Source organism: Salvelinus fontinalis, chromosome 25 (assembly GCF_029448725.1).
Source record: "Salvelinus fontinalis isolate EN_2023a chromosome 25, ASM2944872v1, whole genome shotgun sequence".
Taxonomy (NCBI): domain Eukaryota; kingdom Metazoa; phylum Chordata; class Actinopteri; order Salmoniformes; family Salmonidae; genus Salvelinus; species Salvelinus fontinalis.
In genome coordinates, this window is record NC_074689.1 from 26,868,276 (window position 1) to 26,888,875 (window position 20,600).

A 20,600-nucleotide genomic window follows, 5' to 3' on the forward strand; every position below is an offset into this window, starting at 1 on the left:
CAATGACCCCAAGCATACTTCCAAAGTTGTGGCAAAATGGCTTAAGGACAACAAAGTCAAAGTATTGGAGTGGCCATCAAAGCCCTGACCTCAACCCTATAGAAGATTTGTAGGCAGAACTGAAAAAGCGTGTAAAGGCAATGCTACCAAATACTAATTGAATGTATGTGAACTTCTGACCCACTGGGAATGTGATGAAAGAAATAAAAGCCTAAATAAATCACTCTACTATTATTCTGATATTTCACATTCTTAAAATAAAGTGGTGATCCTAACTGACCTAAAACAGGGAACTTTTACTAGGATTAAATGTCAGGAATTGTGAAAATCTGAGTTTTAATGTATTTGGCTAAAGTGTATGTAAACTTCCGATTTCAAATGTAGCTATCTAGGTAAATACATTTGGCCAACTCATTGTCCTCATCTCCCTTCTTAGTGGCTTATTAATGCGCCTCACAAACTATGATATCTAGCTATTTAGAAAGCTAGTTAACCCATAAAGCACGTTAGATAGCTAGCTGATTTGCTAACTATGTTTTCCCGCCTTGTATCTAGTCTAAATATTTAGCTATCCACTTCTGTCTGTATTGTAACGTTAGCTAGCTAGCATCTGCATTCTAGAGAGAAGTCTAGAGAAAATAATAGTTTGCGACCTGATCAGACTACAAAATGTTTAGAAAATTATTCTGACAAAAATGTGTATTTACAGTCCCCACACTCGCTTTTTATTTTATTTTAAAGTTGTCGCTGTGCTGTGCTGTGTGACAACTGTGTGGTCGTGAGAGGAGTAAACGGTGCAAATGGCTCACAATAGCGTGTCCCCCTAGCACTTGTGCAGTAACGTTGTCAAAGAAGAAATGGCGTTTAAAATATCCAATTCAAATTGTTATATATTCAGTTGTTAAATTGTGCGCTCATGAGATTACAGGCTGTTTTCAGTCATATTTTGCCTGTCAGAACATCTGACAATTTAACAAGATAAATATTATTTTACTGTGGATATTTCCATTAAGCCACCATAATCAATATAGGCAATGCAATAAATTATTATTTCGTGGATCTCGTGTTTTCAATGAGCACAGCAAGCTAGCGGATGAACTAAACATAGCCCAATTTGGGAAATAGCGACCACGACGGACGGATCCGATAACGCCCATAATTCTATGTCCCATGGACGTCACGTGCTGAGTCGGGTAGCTCTCCAGGAACAGGGTTGGAGAACCCTGTTCTATAACGACATGCTGTTCAATAGGCTACATCTGTCGGTACAAACTTTGATTGAGGAAATGATGGCATTACACCACTGGTTCCACTACCCCGCTCTAGCGCTGCTGTAGTGCAGGCCCTGCTCCTGCAGGCGTTGGGTTCTAGCTGGGCTTGGCTCCAGTGCGCATGTACTAATTGGCTCCTGAAACAGGAACTAGCAAGATGTCAGCCCCCACGAATGCGACCATGAGTAGAGTACTTGAAAACAATGGTCGGCCATCTTGGAGGCTGTCTCTAGTTCTTATTATAGCTCAGCGGATCCAATTACGGGCTGACTGTCATTAACAGACGGGACAAAATGCAAAATTGTCCAGAATCGTGATTAGATAACATCTCCAGTTGGAATTTCACACACATCCCAGGACAGGGGAAATACCGCAATGAGGACAGGTATCATCTCTTGAGGATTTTTAAAATTTTAATCTGAATTATTCGTTTCCATTTTTACTAAGGAACAAACACGACAATGGGACTGTGCTATAGCCTGCGTCCTAGTCTTGACGAACCCGGTGATACCGAGCAGCCGGCGGACACCTCTGTACCGTTACGCTCCAAGGACCTTGATCACGAGGATACAGAGGCATATAATGACATGTCACCGTGCCGTCGTTATTTGTGTCACCGCAGGGGCCCTGGCAAAGGCAAACCATTTGCGGGAGATGCCCGTCGATGGGACACCACTGACGGCGTGCCCATACATAATGGGGGCGGTGGGGGAGCAGACCGCAGCCAGCAACAGCAATTGCTGCAGAAAACGCTCGGCAAACAGAAAAACAAGGACAAAAAGTTATCGGAGGAGATCAAAAAACAGGCGAAGAAAGTCAGTAAACATATCGATCTAACTCTGAAGGAGCAACAACGGGAATACGAGCAGACTCATCGTCTGCTTTTACTTGGTAGGTGGGAGATGGTAAGGTTGTGGCCAATAAATTGACCAGCCAAGTGCTCTTGTGTATCACATTTCAGCCCTGAAATAACGTTTCCCGTATTTAATCTCGGATGTCCTGACTTAGGTCAGGTGCGAACGGGAGGCTGTAGGGTAGGCTTATGAGGTATGTTATCCTTCTGCAATCAACGTGCCACAAAGTCAAATCAATGAGATATATGATTTGGCTATATTAGCTCTATCAACTTGAACAGAGTAGACGTGTGAGTAGCTTCTGCATATCATATCCGCATATCCAGTTCGATAACCTCTCAACCCTGTGCACAATTCGCGCGCAATCAAGATATGGTAAACGTCTCGGGCAATTAATGCACGGCTACCTCTAACACGTGGTGTCTTGATGGTCACCAGGCTTATGGTCACTAGTTCTCCTCTAACAGTTAATGAGTCTGTTATATTCAAAATATGTAGGCTACCAGTGATGTACTTGGAGTTAAATGTAACAGGCCTACATAATGCAAAGGGGTCATCGTTATCAGTGCACCAATGCTGTACAAGAGGCAACAGAAAATAAAGAGACACTTCACCCAGCAACTTCAAATAATATTTTCAGTCACTAAAGCCCATAAAGATCATAATTATACCCTGAAGTTGTGGCAGAGCCTTATATTGACCATGTATATGGCTTAGCCTAGTGGTTAGAGCATTGGGCCAGTAACTGAAAAATTGCTGGATTGAATCCCCAAGCTGACAAGGTAAAAAATCTTCTCTTTAAAAAATATATGTATTTAACTAGGCAAGTCAGTTAAGAACAAATTCTTATTTACAATGACAGCCTAGGAACAGTGGGTTAACTGCCTTGTTCAGGGGCAGAATGACAGATTTTACCTGGTCAGCTCGGGGATTCAATCTAGCAACCTTTTGGTTACTGGCCCAACCACTAGGCTACCTGTTGCCCCTGAACAAGTTAACCCACTGTTCCCCGGTAGGCTCTTTGTAAATAAGAATTTGTTCTTAAATGACTTGCCTAGTAAAATAATAAAAATAACTTTTAAATATAAGGCTCAGTGTTTCCCCTATATTAATTTAGCAGCGACGGGCCGCCGCTGCTAAATCGTTGCCGACACTCCCAAAAATATGATAATTGTTTGTAGAATTGCAAAAATAACAACTTTGATTCTTGCGATACAGGCATTTGGAACATCGCTCTTAAACATACATTCAAATTAATTAAATATATCGCCCAGCCCTACATGACAACATGAGTGCCACTTTTAAAGTATTTCAAACTTAATTTAAAACCAAAGAAGAACACAAGACTACTGTAGTCTACCACATGCATCCACACAGATACTTTCATCCAGTCCCATGCATTCCAAATCAAGCATGGAATCAGTGCTTTCTAACAATGTCACAATGACAGCCCCTTGTGTTACCTAGCCAGGTCCCAGATCTGTTTTTGAAGTATTGCCTTAACATGACAATGATCATATAGGAGTTGGCAAGACTGCACTAACAGATCTGGGACCAGAATATGTGTAACCGTCACACTGGTCGTATCGCAGCATTCCAAAATCTAGTTTATCAAAGACCAAGAGGCACACATCAAATACTGCTTAACTAGCAGTGGTAGTAGGCCCAGTGAATGTGACCAGCAAGTGTCCTGGAACATCAGTCAGTCAGTTCCCCTTATAACCTCAGATGGAGTCTAGATTTCAAATGAGGGGTAGCAATCTGTATTTGCTGTTTTTGAGTCAAAAAGTAATTTGTTTCTCCAATGACAGAATTATCCTTTTATTGACAACGTGCAGTAAAAATAAGAAAATACTTGCTGACCATAACACTCACAACTATCACATGATAGTTCATGTTATTATACAGTGTAAGCTGTAGTAGTTTACTGCTGAAATGACAAGCACACTAGATTTGACACCATTCCTCTGCTTTTTATTTGGAAGGGAAGTCAAAGGAAGGTGAGAACTTCACTTGGGGTTATATGACTGGCGCCTAGCAACCGGAGGTATCAGGGTGTGTGTTAGTCTAAGGAATTTAACGTTTAGGTAGGTCGGAGGTGATCAGATCTAACAGTCAGGTAATGTTTTGACCGTGTCAGACTCAGAACAGCATCAGCACTGATTCTAATCAAGTGTGTGTGTATTATTCACAGTCACACTGAGGCATCCTATTTAGAATGTCAGTCAGTTTGCCATGGTAGTTTAGTTTTATTAAAAGGTAATCGAAGTTTTAGACCTACCAATGGCAATTTCTTTGAATGATTACATAAAAGACAATCAGCATCTTCTTGTGTAACCTTCAATCATCCTGAAGTATTTCAGCATTCTCGATGGAGGCTGATCATCATTGGGAGCACAGGCAGGCATCATATGCCCAACACTCATCTGCTACATAACTTTCCACACTACCAAGCTGAGCTGAGCCAAACCAAGCTGGACTGTGCAGGCCTGGTTATGTATTTGCCATAGTTGCTGGAACTGGACAATGTGAAAGGAAACATCACTGTATGGTTTGTGTCGGCATAAAAGTGTGAAAATGGTACGTGACCTGTTGGTAGTTTGCTGCTATCCAATCTCTGGGCTACCCTATGTGCATCTGGGCCTATTTTCAACCCCCACATGTACTTTCAGGTGGGGGACCAAGGCCTCCAAAGCAGCCTCTGGGAAAACAGACAGAATTTTGGACACACACACACACACACACACACACACACACACACACACACAGAGACACAGACACACAGACACAGACAGACAGACAGACAGACGTGTCCAGATTCTACTACACTGCTAGAACTCTATGATTGTTTATTTAGGTACTACCCTTCACAGTATACACTTGCCCTGGCAAGTAGTATCACAGTTCTACAAATATGAATACTATACTTTGCTACTGCTAGCGTACTTTACTGCTGGCATGTTGGTCTGTCTATAACCAAATAAGGGCTGAGATGATTAGGATTAGTTCTATTCTCTCCTTGACGAACAACTCCTAATTCTGCTACTGTATGCACGTCTCATCCCATCTTATGATATCCTGTTTATTGAGAGTGAGGTCCATCCTTGTGTCAAGTTGCCATATATAGAAGCAAGTGGGAATAGTCCAAAGTCTGTGCTATTTTTGCTGCCGGTCCGTCCCATAAACCCTTCACCATCTTGCTTTCTCTGTCTCGTGGCCTGATTATGGCAGCGACATTTTCAGATATTGGGATGTTTAATTTCTGGGATGGTCAATGATAAGAGATAGAGGGGAAGGCTTTACCTTATAGTACCATATGTTCATTGCTTATTCATACAGCACATATCCCTTAGTTATGAAGATGGGAGTTTGAGTTCAAGTGGTGTGTGTGTACATACATGTGTGTGTTTACCTGTGAGTGTGGTGGAGCAAGTTTGTGAGGCAGCAAATGGAATTGTGCACATGTGTACAGTGTTAGTTTGTTTGTGTGTTTTCTGCATGCTAAGTGGCAGGTTGGCTCTGTTATCATTCCATATCAGAGCAGCAGTGAGAGGCTCTGAGTGAGAGAGACACTCTCCAGGAGGCTATTTTTAGCCCATATTCAGATAGAATCTGGGTTACGGAATTTCAAAAAATGGAACAGAGATGCTCTCAAGCAGGTTCAGGTTCTATCCAAATATGCAAATGTTCTGAGGTCAGTGGGAAAATATCCTACGCCCTCAAGTAGCTATGATTCACCTGAATGGATATAGCGGCCATCTTTTGAAAATGTAACACTAAAGTCATATACGTTGCATTTAACCTTCTAAGTGAGTAAGAAATCCACAATTGAGAGCTCTTAAAAACATGATATCTTCAGGGTTAGGGTAGCCAATCAGTTCCGTTCTTCCCGTTTTCACCTAAGTGTAATATTAATTAAGGATCAATCTGAGGTAAGAACATGCTGTGTGAAAAGGCCAAACATGTCCCCAAAAAGGTTTTATCTAAAGCACCAGTCAAAAGTTTGGACACACCTACTCATTCAAGGGGTTCTCTTTATTTGTACTATTTTCTACATTGTAGAATAATAGTGAATACATAAAACTATAAAGTAACACATGGAATCATGTATTAACCAAAAAAGTGTTATATATTTTATATTTGAGATTCTTAAAAGTGGCCAGTGATGATAGCTTTGCACACTCTTGGCATTCTCTCAACCAGCTTCATGAGGTAGTCACCTGGAATGCATTTCAATTAACAGGTGTGCCTTGTTAAAAGTACATTTTTGGTATTTCCTTCTTAATGTGTTAATGTGAGCCAATCAGTTGTGTTGTGATAAGGTAGGGTTGGTATACAGAAGATAGCCCTATTTGGCAAAAGACCAGGTCCATATTATGGCAAGAACAGCTCAAGTAAGCAAAGAGAAACAGAACAGTCCATCATTATTTTAAGACAAGAAGGTCAGTCAATCCGGGAAAATGTAGTTCCATTTTTTTTTTTGTATATCGTTCAAGCCTTGGTGGCATTTCTCTGTTTGGTAATAGGAAAAATAGGACTATCATTCTATTTACATTTTGGTCAGCAGACACTGGTCAGGTTATTAGGACAAAAAACTCCTCCTAACTACTGATCTCTTCTAACATCCTTTAATGTTCCTTGACGGCAACGTCCCTAATCAGTTTTCTCCCTCAGTCACTAGACCAGTAGATCTGACCTGGGAGTTTCCTCAAAACCGGAGAATATGATTCACTATATAGAGTGCCAAAGTCAGCAGCCAAACGTCTGCTGGTTACACTTAACTGGAGACATAAGTTACGAGGGTTACATATTGCTTTTATAATAGTAATGTAACAGATTTCATTTTTTTTGGGGGGGGGGGGCATTTTTGTGTTTATGTCAACTGACTCATCAGATAAAATGTCATGAAGCAAGCAAGTTGGCTATCGTTAAACCTTGGTTTATTTCTAACTGTTTAAAAGCTGATACCAGTTCAGCATCCAGATATATTTATGACATCTATAACATAATTACCACGACATGTAGCTCTTTCTACAAAGGGTTCAAGTTAAGGTGACTTAATTATGGTGTGCCATTTGTAAAGATATGTCATTCCTGGGAATGGTTTCACTTGCTCAGTCCTGTGTCCAACTCTGGCCAGTCAGACAGTGGTGTTGATGACCTCATCAGACCTCTCTTACACCTACCGTTATCTGGGGAGAAAATGTGCGTCCTGTTTTCTGGCCATATTTTTACTCTCGCTTTCTAAATTGGGCCCCACCGTCCTGCGGATACTAGCCCGGGGCTGTCCAGCGGGATTTGAAAGTTCATCTCGAACAAAAACAAAACGAAAGATCACACACCAGGAATGTGTGACAAAGGACAGTAATATCCCAAACGCACTCATTTTGGCCACTAGCCTACTGACAGACCGCACTGTTTTTAGGCTACTGACAGACCGCACTGTTTTTAGGCTACTGACAGACCGCACTGTTTTTAGGCTACTGACAGACCGCACTGTTCTTAGCCTACTGACAGACCGCCCTGTTCTTAGCCTACTGACAGACCGCACTGTTTGTAGCCTGCTGACAGACCGCACTGTTCTTAGCCTACTGACAGACCGCCCTGTTCTTAGCCTACTGACAGACCGCCCTGTTCTTAGCCTACTGACAGACCGCACTGTTTTTAGCCTACTGACAGACCGCACTGTTTTTAGCCTACTGACAGACCGCCCTGTTTTTAGCCTGCTGACAGACCGCACTGTTTTTAGCCTGCTGACAGACCGCACTGTTTTTAGCCTACTGACAGACCGCCCTGTTTTTAGCCTGCTGACAGACCGCACTGTTTTTAGCCTGCTGACAGACCGCACTGTTTTTAGCCTACTGACAGACCGCCCTGTTTTTAGCCTGCTGACAGACCGCACGGTTTTTAGCCTGCTGACAGACCGCACTGTTTTTAGCCTGCTGACAGACCGCCCTGTTCTTAGCCTGCTGACAGACCGCACTGTTTTTAGCCTGCTGACAGACCGCACTGTTTCTGCCTACTGACAGACCGCCCTGTTCTTAGCCTACTGACAGACCGCCCTGTTCTTAGCCTACTGACAGACCGCCCTGTTCTTAGCCTACTGACAGACCGCCCTGTTCTTAGCCTACTGACAGACCGCCCTGTTCTTAGCCTACTGACAGACCACCCTGTTCTTAGCCTACTGACAGACCGCCCTGTTCTTAGCCTACTGACAGACCGCCCTGTTCTTAGCCTACTGACAGACCGCCCTGTTCTTAGCCTACTGACAGACCGCCCTGTTCTTAGCCTACTGACAGACCGCCCTGTTCTTAGCCTACTGACAGACCGCCCTGTTCTTAGCCTACTGACAGACCGCCCTGTTCTTAGCCTACTGACAGACCGCCCTGTTCTTAGCCTACTGACAGACCGCCCTGTTCTTAGCCTACTGACAGACCGCCCTGTTCTTAGCCTACTGACAGACCGCCCTGTTCTTAGCCTACTGACAGACCGCCCTGTTCTTAGCCTACTGACAGACCGCCCTGTTCTTAGCCTACTGACAGACCGCCCTGTTCTTAGCCTACTGACAGACCGCCCTGTTCTTAGCCTACTGACAGACCGCCCTGTTCTTAGCCTACTGACAGACCGCCCTGTTCTTAGCCTACTGACAGACCGCCCTGTTCTTAGCCTACTGACAGACCGCCCTGTTCTTAGCCTACTGACAGACCGCCCTGTTCTTAGCCTACTGACAGACCGCCCTGTTCTTAGCCTACTGACAGACCGCCCTGTTCTTAGCCTACTGACAGACCGCCCTGTTTTTAGCCTGCTGACAGACCGCCCTGTTTTTAGCCTGCTGACAGACCGCACTGTTTTTAGCCTGCTGACAGACCGCACTGTTTTTAGCCTGCTGACACACCGCCCTGTTCTTAGCCTGCTGACAGACCGCCCTGTTCTTAGCCTGCTGACAGACCGCCCTGTTTTTAGCCTGCTGACAGACCGCCCTGTTTTTAGCCTGCTGACAGACCGCCCTGTTTTTAGCCTGCTGACAGACCGCCCTGTTTTTAGCCTGCTGACAGACCGCCCTGTTTTTAGCCTGCTGACAGACCGCCCTGTTCTTAGCCTGCTGACAGACCGCCCTGTTCTTAGCCTGCTGACAGACCGCCCTGTTCTTAGCCTGCTGACAGACCGCCCTGTTTTTAGCCTGCTGACAGACCGCCCTGTTTTTAGCCTGCTGACAGACCGCACTGTTTCTGCCTACTGACAGACCGCACTGTTTTTAGCCTGCTGACAGACCGCACTGTTTTTAGCCTGCTGACAGACCGCCCTGTTCTTAGCCTGCTGACAGACCGCCCTGTTCTTAGCCTGCTGACAGACCGCACTGTTTTTAGCCTGCTGACAGACCGCCCTGTTTTTAGCCTGCTGACAGACCGCCCTGTTTTTAGCCTGCTGACAGACCGCCCTGTTTTTAGCCTGCTGACAGACCGCCCTGTTTTTAGCCTGCTGACAGACCGCCCTGTTCTTAGCCTGCTGACAGACCGCCCTGTTCTTAGCCTGCTGACAGACCGCACTGTTTTTAGCCTGCTGACAGACCGCCCTGTTTTTAGCCTGCTGACAGACCGCCCTGTTTTTAGCCTGCTGACAGACCGCCCTGTTCTTAGCCTGCTGACAGACCGCCCTGTTTTTAGCCTGCTGACAGACCGCCCTGTTTTTAGCCTGCTGACAGACCGCACTGTTTTTAGCCTGCTGACAGACCGCACTGTTTTTAGCCTGCTGACAGACCGCACTGTTTTTAGCCTGCTGACAGACCGCACTGTTTTTAGCCTGCTGACAGACCGCACTGTTTTTAGCCTGCTGACAGACCGCCCTGTTCTTAGCCTGCTGACAGACCGCCCTGTTCTTAGCCTGCTGACAGACCGCCCTGTTTTTAGCCTGCTGACAGACCGCCCTGTTTTTAGCCTGCTGACAGACCGCCCTGTTTTTAGCCTGCTGACAGACCGCCCTGTTTTTAGCCTGCTGACAGACCGCCCTGTTTTTAGCCTGCTGACAGACCGCCCTGTTTTTAGCCTGCTGACAGACCGCCCTGTTTTTAGCCTGCTGACAGACCGCCCTGTTTTTAGCCTGCTGACAGACCGCCCTGTTTTTAGCCTGCTGACAGACCGCCCTGTTCTTAGCCTGCTGACAGACCGCCCTGTTCTTAGCCTGCTGACAGACCGCCCTGTTCTTAGCCTGCTGACAGACCGCCCTGTTTTTAGCCTGCTGACAGACCGCCCTGTTTTTAGCCTGCTGACAGACCGCCCTGTTTTTAGCCTGCTGACAGACCGCCCTGTTTTTAGCCTGCTGACAGACCGCCCTGTTTTTAGCCTGCTGACAGACCGCCCTGTTTTTAGCCTGCTGACAGACCGCCCTGTTTTTAGCCTGCTGACAGACCGCCCTGTTTTTAGCCTGCTGACAGACCGCCCTGTTTTTAGCCTGCTGACAGACCGCCCTGTTTTTAGCCTGCTGACAGACCGCCCTGTTCTTAGCCTGCTGACAGACCGCCCTGTTTTTAGCCTGCTGACAGACCGCCCTGTTTTTAGCCTGCTGACAGACCGCCCTGTTTTTAGCCTGCTGACAGACCGCCCTGTTTTTAGCCTGCTGACAGACCGCCCTGTTTTTAGCCTGCTGACAGACCGCCCTGTTCTTAGCCTGCTGTCAGACCGCCCTGTTCTTAGCCTGCTGACAGACCGCCCTGTTTTTAGCCTGCTGACAGACCGCCCTGTTCTTAGCCTGCTGACAGACCGCCCTGTTCTTAGCCTGCTGACAGACCGCCCTGTTCTTAGCCTGCTGACAGACCGCCCTGTTCTTAGCCTGCTGACAGACCGCCCTGTTCTTAGCCTGCTGACAGACCGCCCTGTTCTTAGCCTGCTGACAGACCGCCCTGTTCTTAGCCTGCTGACAGACCGCCCTGTTCTTAGCCTGCTGACAGACCGCCCTGTTCTTAGCCTGCTGACAGACCGCCCTGTTCTTAGCCTGCTGACAGACCGCCCTGTTCTTAGCCTGCTGACAGACCGCCCTGTTCTTAGCCTGCTGACAGACCGCCCTGTTCTTAGCCTGCTGACTGACCGCCCTGTTCTTAGCCTGCTGACAGACCGCCCTGTTCTTAGCCTGCTGACAGACCGCCCTGTTCTTAGCCTGCTGACAGACCGCCCTGTTTTTAGCCTGCTGACAGATCGCCCTGTTTTTAGCCTGCTGACAGACCGCCCTGTTTTTAGCCTGCTGACAGACCGCCCTGTTTTTAGCCTGCTGACAGACCGCCCTGTTCTTAGCCTGCTGACAGACCGCCCTGTTCTTAGCCTGCTGACAGACCGCCCTGTTCTTAGCCTGCTGACAGACCGCCCTGTTCTTAGCCTGCTGACAGACCGCCCTGTTCTTAGCCTGCTGACAGACCGCCCTGTTCTTAGCCTGCTGACAGACCGCACTGTTCTTAGCCTGCTGACAGACCGCCCTGTTTTTAGCCTGCTGACAGACCGCCCTGTTTTTAGCCTGCTGACAGACCGCCCTGTTTTTAGCCTGCTGACAGACCGCCCTGTTTTTAGCCTGCTGACAGACCGCCCTGTTTTTAGCCTGCTGACAGACCGCCCTGTTCTTAGCCTGCTGACAGACCGCCCTGTTTTTAGCCTGCTGACAGACCGCCCTGTTTTTAGCCTGCTGACAGACCGCCCTGTTCTTAGCCTGCTGACAGACCGCCCTGTTCTTAGCCTGCTGACAGACCGCCCTGTTCTTAGCCTGCTGACAGACCGCCCTGTTCTTAGCCTGCTGACAGACCGCCCTGTTCTTAGCCTGCTGACAGACCGCCCTGTTCTTAGCCTGCTGACAGACCGCCCTGTTCTTAGCCTGCTGACAGACCGCCCTGTTCTTAGCCTGCTGACAGACCGCCCTGTTCTTAGCCTGCTGACAGACCGCCCTGTTCTTAGCCTGCTGACAGACCGCCCTGTTCTTAGCCTGCTGACAGACCGCCCTGTTCTTAGCCTGCTGACAGACCGCCCTGTTCTTAGCCTGCTGACAGACCGCCCTGTTTTTAGCCTGCTGACAGACCGCCCTGTTCTTAGCCTGCTGACAGACCGCCCTGTTCTTAGCCTGCTGACAGACCGCCCTGTTCTTAGCCTGCTGACAGACCGCCCTGTTCTTAGCCTGCTGACAGACCGCCCTGTTCTTAGCCTGCTGACAGACCGCCCTGTTCTTAGCCTGCTGACAGACCGCACTGTTCTTAGCCTGCTGACAGACTGCTCTTCTCGTAGATGCACTCTCAACTTGCTTTTGCAATTTGCAAGTTTACCTGATCAATAGTAACCTGTAGATCTCCTGGGTCGAGTTCATTAGGGCACACCGTAGTGATGTGTTTTGGAAAAAGAAGTCCAATCAGTAACGCAAATTTTGGTTAAGTCCAGGTAGTCCCTCCCTATGTCAAGCCGTTTTCTTCCATTTGGTGCCTAAAGAATATGGCCCTGTACAGGGCCTGTTGGGAATCTCATATGGTTAACTTTTAGAAAACTAGTTAGCATTCCAGATATCTTCTTAATCTCTAACCATATCTGTGTACTCACTGGAAACACAAAGAATGCACCTGACTAAAGATAGACTGGAAACCTGTTTTCGAGTCTAAGGTAGCCTATGACCTGAACATATATTATCCTCATACCCAATACATTTTTATCCAGGGAACAAGGAGGAGGGGGGAAAGTCATACAGTCATGGCTCTCTCGTAAAGAACGCCTGTTTTTCTTGACCATTCCCTTGTTGTAAATGCATATTGTCATCATGCATGCACACACACATTGAAGTGTAGTATTCATGCAAACCACAAGAGGGAGACAAAAGGCAATATAAGACAACATGCAATGTGCTGATTTACATTGACACTGGCATTAAATAAATGTGTTTTTGTTACTTAACTCCTTGTGCCAAACAGGAAAAGAACTTGGGCACTGTAGCTCACATAGTTGTATCGAAAAAGTTGACAAAAACCAAAATGAGTGACAGCAAAGATTGTCTTTACTCCCCATGGCCACTGTAGGGAGACATTTGGTACATGACTCACTTCTGAATACATCTCTCAACAGTGCACTCAACCAACACACATTAACAGTTAGGAAGCTCAGCGGGCTAAATTTGCATCCAGAGGAGCCACATTGGTCAACTCACCCTATAAGATCACATTTGCATCTTGTTTTCATAAAAAAAAAATTGGTACTGGAGAATCTTTCAATTGTTCTGGAGGCTGTTATGTTCTCGCCAGTGACACAGATAGTCATCTGGTCTCACGGTTGACAGTTTTCCTCACACTACTTTTGGTATAATCCATGTTTTGATATGTCTGAATTCTGTTTTTGACGTTTTTGAAATAAATCAATCGTTCAATCAATGTAATTCATTCTAGTCCTTCTGAGTCTAGTTTGCCACTGAAACAGTCAAACACATCTACCCCACTTACTTTGGATCACAAAGTACTACTTTAATCAGTGTACCAGGTGTCTTTCAATTAGTTCACTACATTTTAATGGGGTTTGAAAGAACTTCATTAGTGATTCATTTCCCCAACAATGCTTTCCTTTGAGGGTGGCTTTTATTGGTTGTCAGAACATTTGTCTATTCATCCAACCTACCCCTTAAAATGACCCAGAAAGCTCCTCCATCCCATACAATTTGGGAGGTTGTCTTGGGCTCTCACTCACTACATGGACATCTGCTAGGACATAGACACTGATATGTAAACTCCAACTTGTTTGCATATATTTCATTACATTTGCATTTTGTCTTTTTTGTCCCTCAAAGGTTGAGGTACTTTTCTGTTAGTCAACCTTTACATTCTCTACTATTATTATAGTTTGACATTTTGTTTTGCTACAGATTGAAGGTCATATACAGTAGTAGGCCTATGTCAAGTTAATACTTCAGAGAACTTTGAATAGCAGCCAACTATTAAAAAAAAATCTTATTTGTTCAGATTTTGTAACTGTGTTATCATTTGGTCTCGTACTTTCAATATGGTTTGTGTGGTTATGCGTCTGGTGTGCGGCTTAGTGATATCCGGGATCCTTGGGACGTCCCTACCCTAAACGCTAACCTTAACCCCTACCCATACCCTTTCCATAACCCTTCTCACTGGGCATAGATGTCAAGGTATAGTTGTGATTGACATTTGGTTGAGTTGTCAACTAACTTGAATTTAAAGTGAAATCAACAAAAAAATGCGCCATGCCATTGGATTTAGGTTAGAAGTTGGGTAAAAAAAGAGACGAAATAACCTTATGTTGTTGACTTTTTGCAAATCCAATCAGTTTTCCACGTGAGTTAACTTAACCATTTGAAATTACGACTGCAATAGGGTAGGGATCCTATATAGTGTATAAACCTGTTTGGTCGCGCGCTCTAGTTTAGCTCCATTTACCGGTGTTTGCGGGCACCAGTGAAATTATTTACGCGCGTGAAGTGTATAAAGGAAACTATTTGTAGAAAACGCCATCAAGTGTCTGTCTGGTGCATCTTCTATTCTAGGTAGCCTATTCAATAATAACACAAATATAAACACGTTTTTGTAAACTGTATTTAACTATATCAATTACCTTTTTTTTATGCTGAACATTCATTAGGCTATCCGGCGGGCCATTAGAGAGGTTCCAATACATTCAACAAGGCTTTGAATTATTCTCATGTTATTGTAGCCAATGTTTTTAATAGTGTAAACATGTAGGCTATATGTAAATACATTATATCATTAACATAATATATAGACCCGCCCATTAAAGAACTAAAGTGAAGCCAATGCCCCTCTATCACAGAGAGAGGAAGGCAAATATAGAAACCATATCAACGGGTAGTCTTAACTTTCCCTGGGGCCCCCATCCTTCTGAAGCGAAAGCTTTTGACGCACATTTACTAGATTAACGTAGGCTGTACTTTTTGTTTGTTCTACCGGTAAAAATCAAGATAAGATAGTCGATAAAACATTTTTTTTTGTTCAACTGGATATTCAAACAGTGGTATGGTGGCGCGCGCTTTGAGGTGTTTCTTTTTCGGTTCTGTGTGACTTCCTGGTGCTACAGAGAGAGGCAGTGCTGAGTTAAAAAGACAGAAACACAAACAGCATTTTAGAAAGGAAAAATAAAGAGTGGGAAGCAGGAGCGAGAGAGAGGAGCAGTTGGCTGGCTTCCAGATTCAGCCCCGCTCCACTCTTTGCATATTTATGAAATTAATGTATCTTTTTGTTCTATTTATGATGCACGTATTTATTAGAATCGACTGAATCTACTGGATTGGGTTTGACAAGGGGTTAAAACGAAATTGTAACGGGAAGGTTTTTCTCTGAGCGACGGAGAAGTGGCGCACGGATTTATCGCCCCATTTGTTCTCATTTTATATTGAAAGAAGGATTTACATTAGCTGTTATTTTATACTTTCTGTTTACGAGAAGAGGTCAGCGGAAGATGGGTTGTTTGGGCAACAGCAAGACTGAAGATCAACGCATCGATGAAAAGGCACAAAGAGAAGCGAATAAAAAAATAGAGAAACAATTACAAAAGGAAAGACAAGCATATAAAGCCACACATCGACTGCTTTTATTGGGTAAGGTCCAGAAGGTGGATTTGATAAATGATATGTATCATGTATGTTTTCAGAGATTCGCACCCCAGCCCACATACGTTGACAGGTCTCGCAAGCGAGCGCTGACTGAATCTTCAGATGGATTGTAGCCTAATTCTCATGGATTTTAAACACCAGCATATGCGGCACCCAAGTATATTTTAATATTTTAGTGATAGCTCCAGGTCCTTATGTTAGATCTGTGTTTTATGTCGAAGGGGCTGGAGAGTCTGGGAAAAGCACGATTGTCAAGCAGATGCGGATTCTGCACGTCAATGGCTTTAACGCAGAGTAAGTACACGTTATTTCATATATTTGACCGCATTTACGTACCAAATGTTGACGTATTCCTATTCTATGTGGATACTGTTGTGTATTAGAATATGTTTTCTTGTGGTCATTTCAATTTGTTCCATGCAAGAGAAGAAAATGACCGTGTGTTGGGTAGACGTTTGTTTGCGCTGTAGCACTGCAGTGTCCATCGGGAGTCATCGGGCCCAATGGTTTTACCAACAGCATGGCGCCCAGCCTGCTATGTCCAACTGATTTCTAATAGCTGTCACAGAGATAAAGACGTCATATTATGTGGTCTACATTCTGTGTGCCAAAACACTGCCAGATAAATGTTAGTCTTGGTTGCTATTACATTATAATGCGCAAGCCAACAACAAAAAACATCTAAAAACTGAATTCATTGGCTGAAAAAACGGTTATACAAAAGTAACGTGTGCAGTGGTATTTTACAACGATGCTGAAACAATGTATCTGTAAGCCTTTCTATGGCCTATAATATCCCATCTAGACTTAGTTACATTATCGTTTGATTTGATTACATTGTGCAATGTACTATATATAGTATTCTGTATAGGCTGTAGAGGTCTAATTTAATACGTTTTTTGAAAATCTGCCTCCTATTTATATATGTAATAATATCTTTGATAGTATTTCAGCAAATGGACCAAGATACAAATAGTCAATGCTTAATGTCCATCCACTTTTGTTGCTGAATGGGACAAATCTCTCTGAATATTGGGGTAGTGCTAACAGCCCACTGAATTAACTTGTTTCAAAATTACGTTGAACCAACGTGGAATAGACGTTTAATTATTGTCTGTGCCCAGTGGGAGGCTACTGTAATAGTATTATAAAGTACATTTTCAAATAACAATTTAGCACAATACATAATTACTGTTAATTTACAAATGGTAAGTATGACCAAACAACCTATTATGCCTCTGATGGTTGGCATTAGTGGTCTGTGAGACATCCTCTTCTTTCTACAGGACAGCATAAAGGTTCCTTTTAATGAATCCAGCGATCACTTTTCCATTATTCATTAATGACTAACAGTCCTAATTCTGTATGTTGTTTCTCCACCCAGAGAAAAGAAACAGAAGGTCCTGGACATCCGGAAAAATGTGAAGGATGCCATTGTGGTAAGTTGTAGGCTGTATGTAGCCTACTCAAATAAATAAAAAGATGAGGTGCTGAGAATTGTATGATATGATGTACATGGTCACACCCGCTGAGATTGTTTCCTGCAATCCCATTTGACTGATAGAAGGGCTTTTCCCCATGTATCCGGCTTGATGTCTGTGTTTTTGTTTTTATCTGCTTTGTAGACGGTAGTTTCGGCGATGAGCACGTTAATACCCCCAGTTCCAATAGGTAACCCAGCGAACGAGTACAGACTTGACTACATCAAAAGTATAGCACCTCTCTCGGACTTCGACTACACAGAGGTAAGGGGCGACCGTCTGTCAAACTCTGACTGATCTATACATACATGCATGCATACATGCATACATACATACATACATACATACATACATACATACATACATACATACATACATACATACATACATACATACATACATACATACGTAGAGAGAGAGAGATCTTTACAGCTTGTTAGTTATGCCCTGAGAAGCAACCTCGAGGCATTGATCAGGTCTTTGCTATTCATAGATTCATAGTGTATCCAACTCTGATTGAATTTACTCATTCAGTGGACAATCAAATACAAATGTTGTCTAAGTCTATTTGTAGTCAGGTTGTTCAAAGTGGAGTCTGTTTAAATGCTGATGCCAAATATACGGTGACTATGAAAAAAAGTTATGCAAGCCTATACTGAAATAGCAGTCATCTAAAAAAAAGCCACATTCACTAGTGTCCACTAGCTCCATGTGCAATTTCTTCCTGGAGGAAACAACGAGAAGCGAGGGATTTTACGTTTGTTCTGAGAAATGTTCAGATCCTACATACAAAGGATAAGAGTCCATTCAAAACCATCACCTACTGGAACATAAACTATATGATTAGGCAATTTAGAAATGAATGAACCATGGCAGGGTATATTTTTTAAGTTGTAAATGCTTTATTAAATTGTGAAATATGTATGATTACCTGAGCTCTGCAACACGTTCTGCAAACACCCAGTAGTAAGCCACGGTGGAATTACCTTAGATGATTTCTTTACTTTGGATTTGATTGAAAGGGCCTGACGTGGGCAAATAGATGTAATTACTTCTGGTGTTTGCTTCCAGTGATATCTCTCAGCTATGAATAGAATTTTATGAGTACACAATAAAACAAATACTTTGCTATATTTGACTGCCTGGAAATATACACTACATGACCAAAATGATGTAGACACCTGCTCGTCAAAGATCTGATTCCAAAATCATGGACATTAATATGGAGTTAGTCCCCCCTTTGCTGCAGTAACAGGCTCCACTCTTCTGGGAAGGTTTTCCACTAGATGTTGAAACATTGCTGAGGGGACTTGCGTCCATTCAGCCACAAGACCATTAGTGAGATCAGCACTGATGTTGGGTGATTAGGCCTGGCTCGCAGTCGGCGTTCCAATTCATCCCTAAGGTGTTCGATTGGGTTGAGATCAGGGCTCTGTGAAGGCCAGTAATGGTCTTCCACAGCGATCTTGACAAACCATTTCTGTATGGCCATCGCTTTGTGCATGGGGGCATTGTCATTCTGAAACAGGAAAGGGCCTTCCCCAAACTGTTGCCACAAAGTTGGAAGCACAGAATTGCCGTATGCTATAGTGTTAAGATTTTCCTTCACTGGAACTAAGGGGCGTAGCCCAAACCATGAAAAACAGACCCAGACCATTATTCCTCCTCCCACCAAACTTTACAGTTGGCGCTATGGCTTCGGACAGGTAGCGTTCTCCTGGCCTCTGCCAGTTGGTGAAGCATGATTCATCACTCCAGAGAATGCGTTTTCACTGCTGCAGCGTCCTATGGCGGCAAGGTTTATACCACTCCAGCCGACACTTGGCATCTGCCATGGAAATCCATTTCATGTAGTTTGCGACAAAGTCTTGCACTGACGTTGCTTCCAGAGGCAGTTTGGAAATCGGAAGTGAGTGTTACAACCGAGGACAGACCATTTTTACGCTCCACAGTTCGGCAATCAGTGGTCCCGTTCTGTGAGCTTGTGTGGCCTACCACTTCGCGTCTGAGCCGTTGTTGCTCCTAGACATTTCCACTTCACAGTAACAGCACTTACAGTTGACCGGGACAGCTCTAGAGTAGCAGAAATTTGACAAAATGACTTGTTGGAAAAATGGCATCCTATGGCGGTGACACATTGAAAGTCACTGAGCTCTTCAGTAAGGCCGTTCAATTGCCAATGTTTGTCTACGGAGATTGCATGGCTGTATGCTCGATGTTATACACCTGTCAGCAACGGGTGTGGCAGAAATAGCCGAAACCACTAATTTGAAGGGGTGTCCACATACTTTTGTGTATATATAGTGTATCTACACAGTATATACCCTGTAAGAGTTCCTATTGGCTGTTGGTATTTGTTCTTTTTTTTCTCCCATTGGAATGTCCACAAAATCGGATATAGGTCCAAAACTTTGCTCCAATCAGGAACCTTGTTTTTTCAGACAGTGAATAAGGGTAAGCTGGCCCAGTGCGCAATCTGGACACATCTGTTGGACTAGATAAATACGAATCAACTGTTACATGATGAGTCGACTTGCTAAAAAAAGCTTTTAGTAACCTAATTTTATTTTTTGGGGGGAGGGCGGAGTTTGTTTGAGCGCATCGTTAGCAATTTAAATCAAAGCCGTCCCATCTCCCTCAAAAGGAATTGTTTGATGCCTTTTCTGAGTGCAGTGGGTCAAGGCAAGGCAGACAAAGCGTTGGTCTGTTTGTGCCGAGGTGTTACGAAAGATTCCAAACAGTCGATTCTTTTAGTGTCTCAGATTTCCTGTGTTGGGTCAGTGACGCTGCAGACGACATGAAACGATGATGAGAATAAGGGTCTGCTCCAGGGTTTGTTGATACTCTGTTATCTAATGCTTTAACTGTGTACTCTGCAAGCGCTGGTGAAGGTTGTTGTGATGTTGACAGTGGATTGCTAACAATCCACTGTCAAGGAAACACTGATTAGGAAACACTGATTTGTGAGTGGACCACAAGCACGAAAAATGGGACATTCAAAACTTTATTTGACCCCGAGATGAGGATATCTGTGACGTACGAGCTTCCGTTTCCGCGGTGCAGAATTTTTTAAAATTAGCTTTTTTATAAGGGACCACTCTAAGAAGTAGTGGTACATGAAGTCTATTGCGTTGTGTGCGAAAAGATCCTCCCTTAATGTTGTTTTGAGTTAGATCTGGTGCTTTTGCTTTAACGTTCAAACTAATTAGATGTAAATTCATGAATTATATATTTTTTTGTCTGTCTTTAATTAGTTGAATTAGTCCTATTCTCTCTGGTTTTGCCCAGTTGTTGGCGGTATCTGTCCCGTCTCCGTCCGTCTGTGTTTTTGTCTGTGTATTCATACCAGTGGTGATCCATACTGTATACCAGTCAGTCAAAGATGGACAGTAGGAACA

General features: G+C 44.2%; 1 protein-coding gene across 4 annotated transcripts in view; it reads left to right on the forward strand.

The window, feature by feature from the left end:
- The first annotated feature begins 1,417 nt into the window (after window positions 1-1,417).
- LOC129823046 (guanine nucleotide-binding protein G(olf) subunit alpha-like) overlaps window positions 1,418-20,600 on the forward strand; it is a 79,538-nt gene continuing 60,355 nt past the window's right edge. The window contains exons 1-4 of one of the 4 annotated variants that reach the window (XM_055881721.1): window positions 1,418-2,162; window positions 15,943-16,015; window positions 17,106-17,160; window positions 17,347-17,466. In XM_055881721.1, coding sequence (XP_055737696.1) covers window positions 1,733-2,162; window positions 15,943-16,015; window positions 17,106-17,160; window positions 17,347-17,466 — 678 coding nt within the window. In that variant the 5' untranslated portion in view covers window positions 1,418-1,732. Of the gene's footprint in view, window positions 2,163-14,971; window positions 15,707-15,942; window positions 16,016-17,105; window positions 17,161-17,346; window positions 17,467-20,600 lie in introns of those variants that run through there. The other 3 variants (XM_055881722.1, XM_055881723.1, XM_055881725.1) reach the window with 3 other exon arrangements.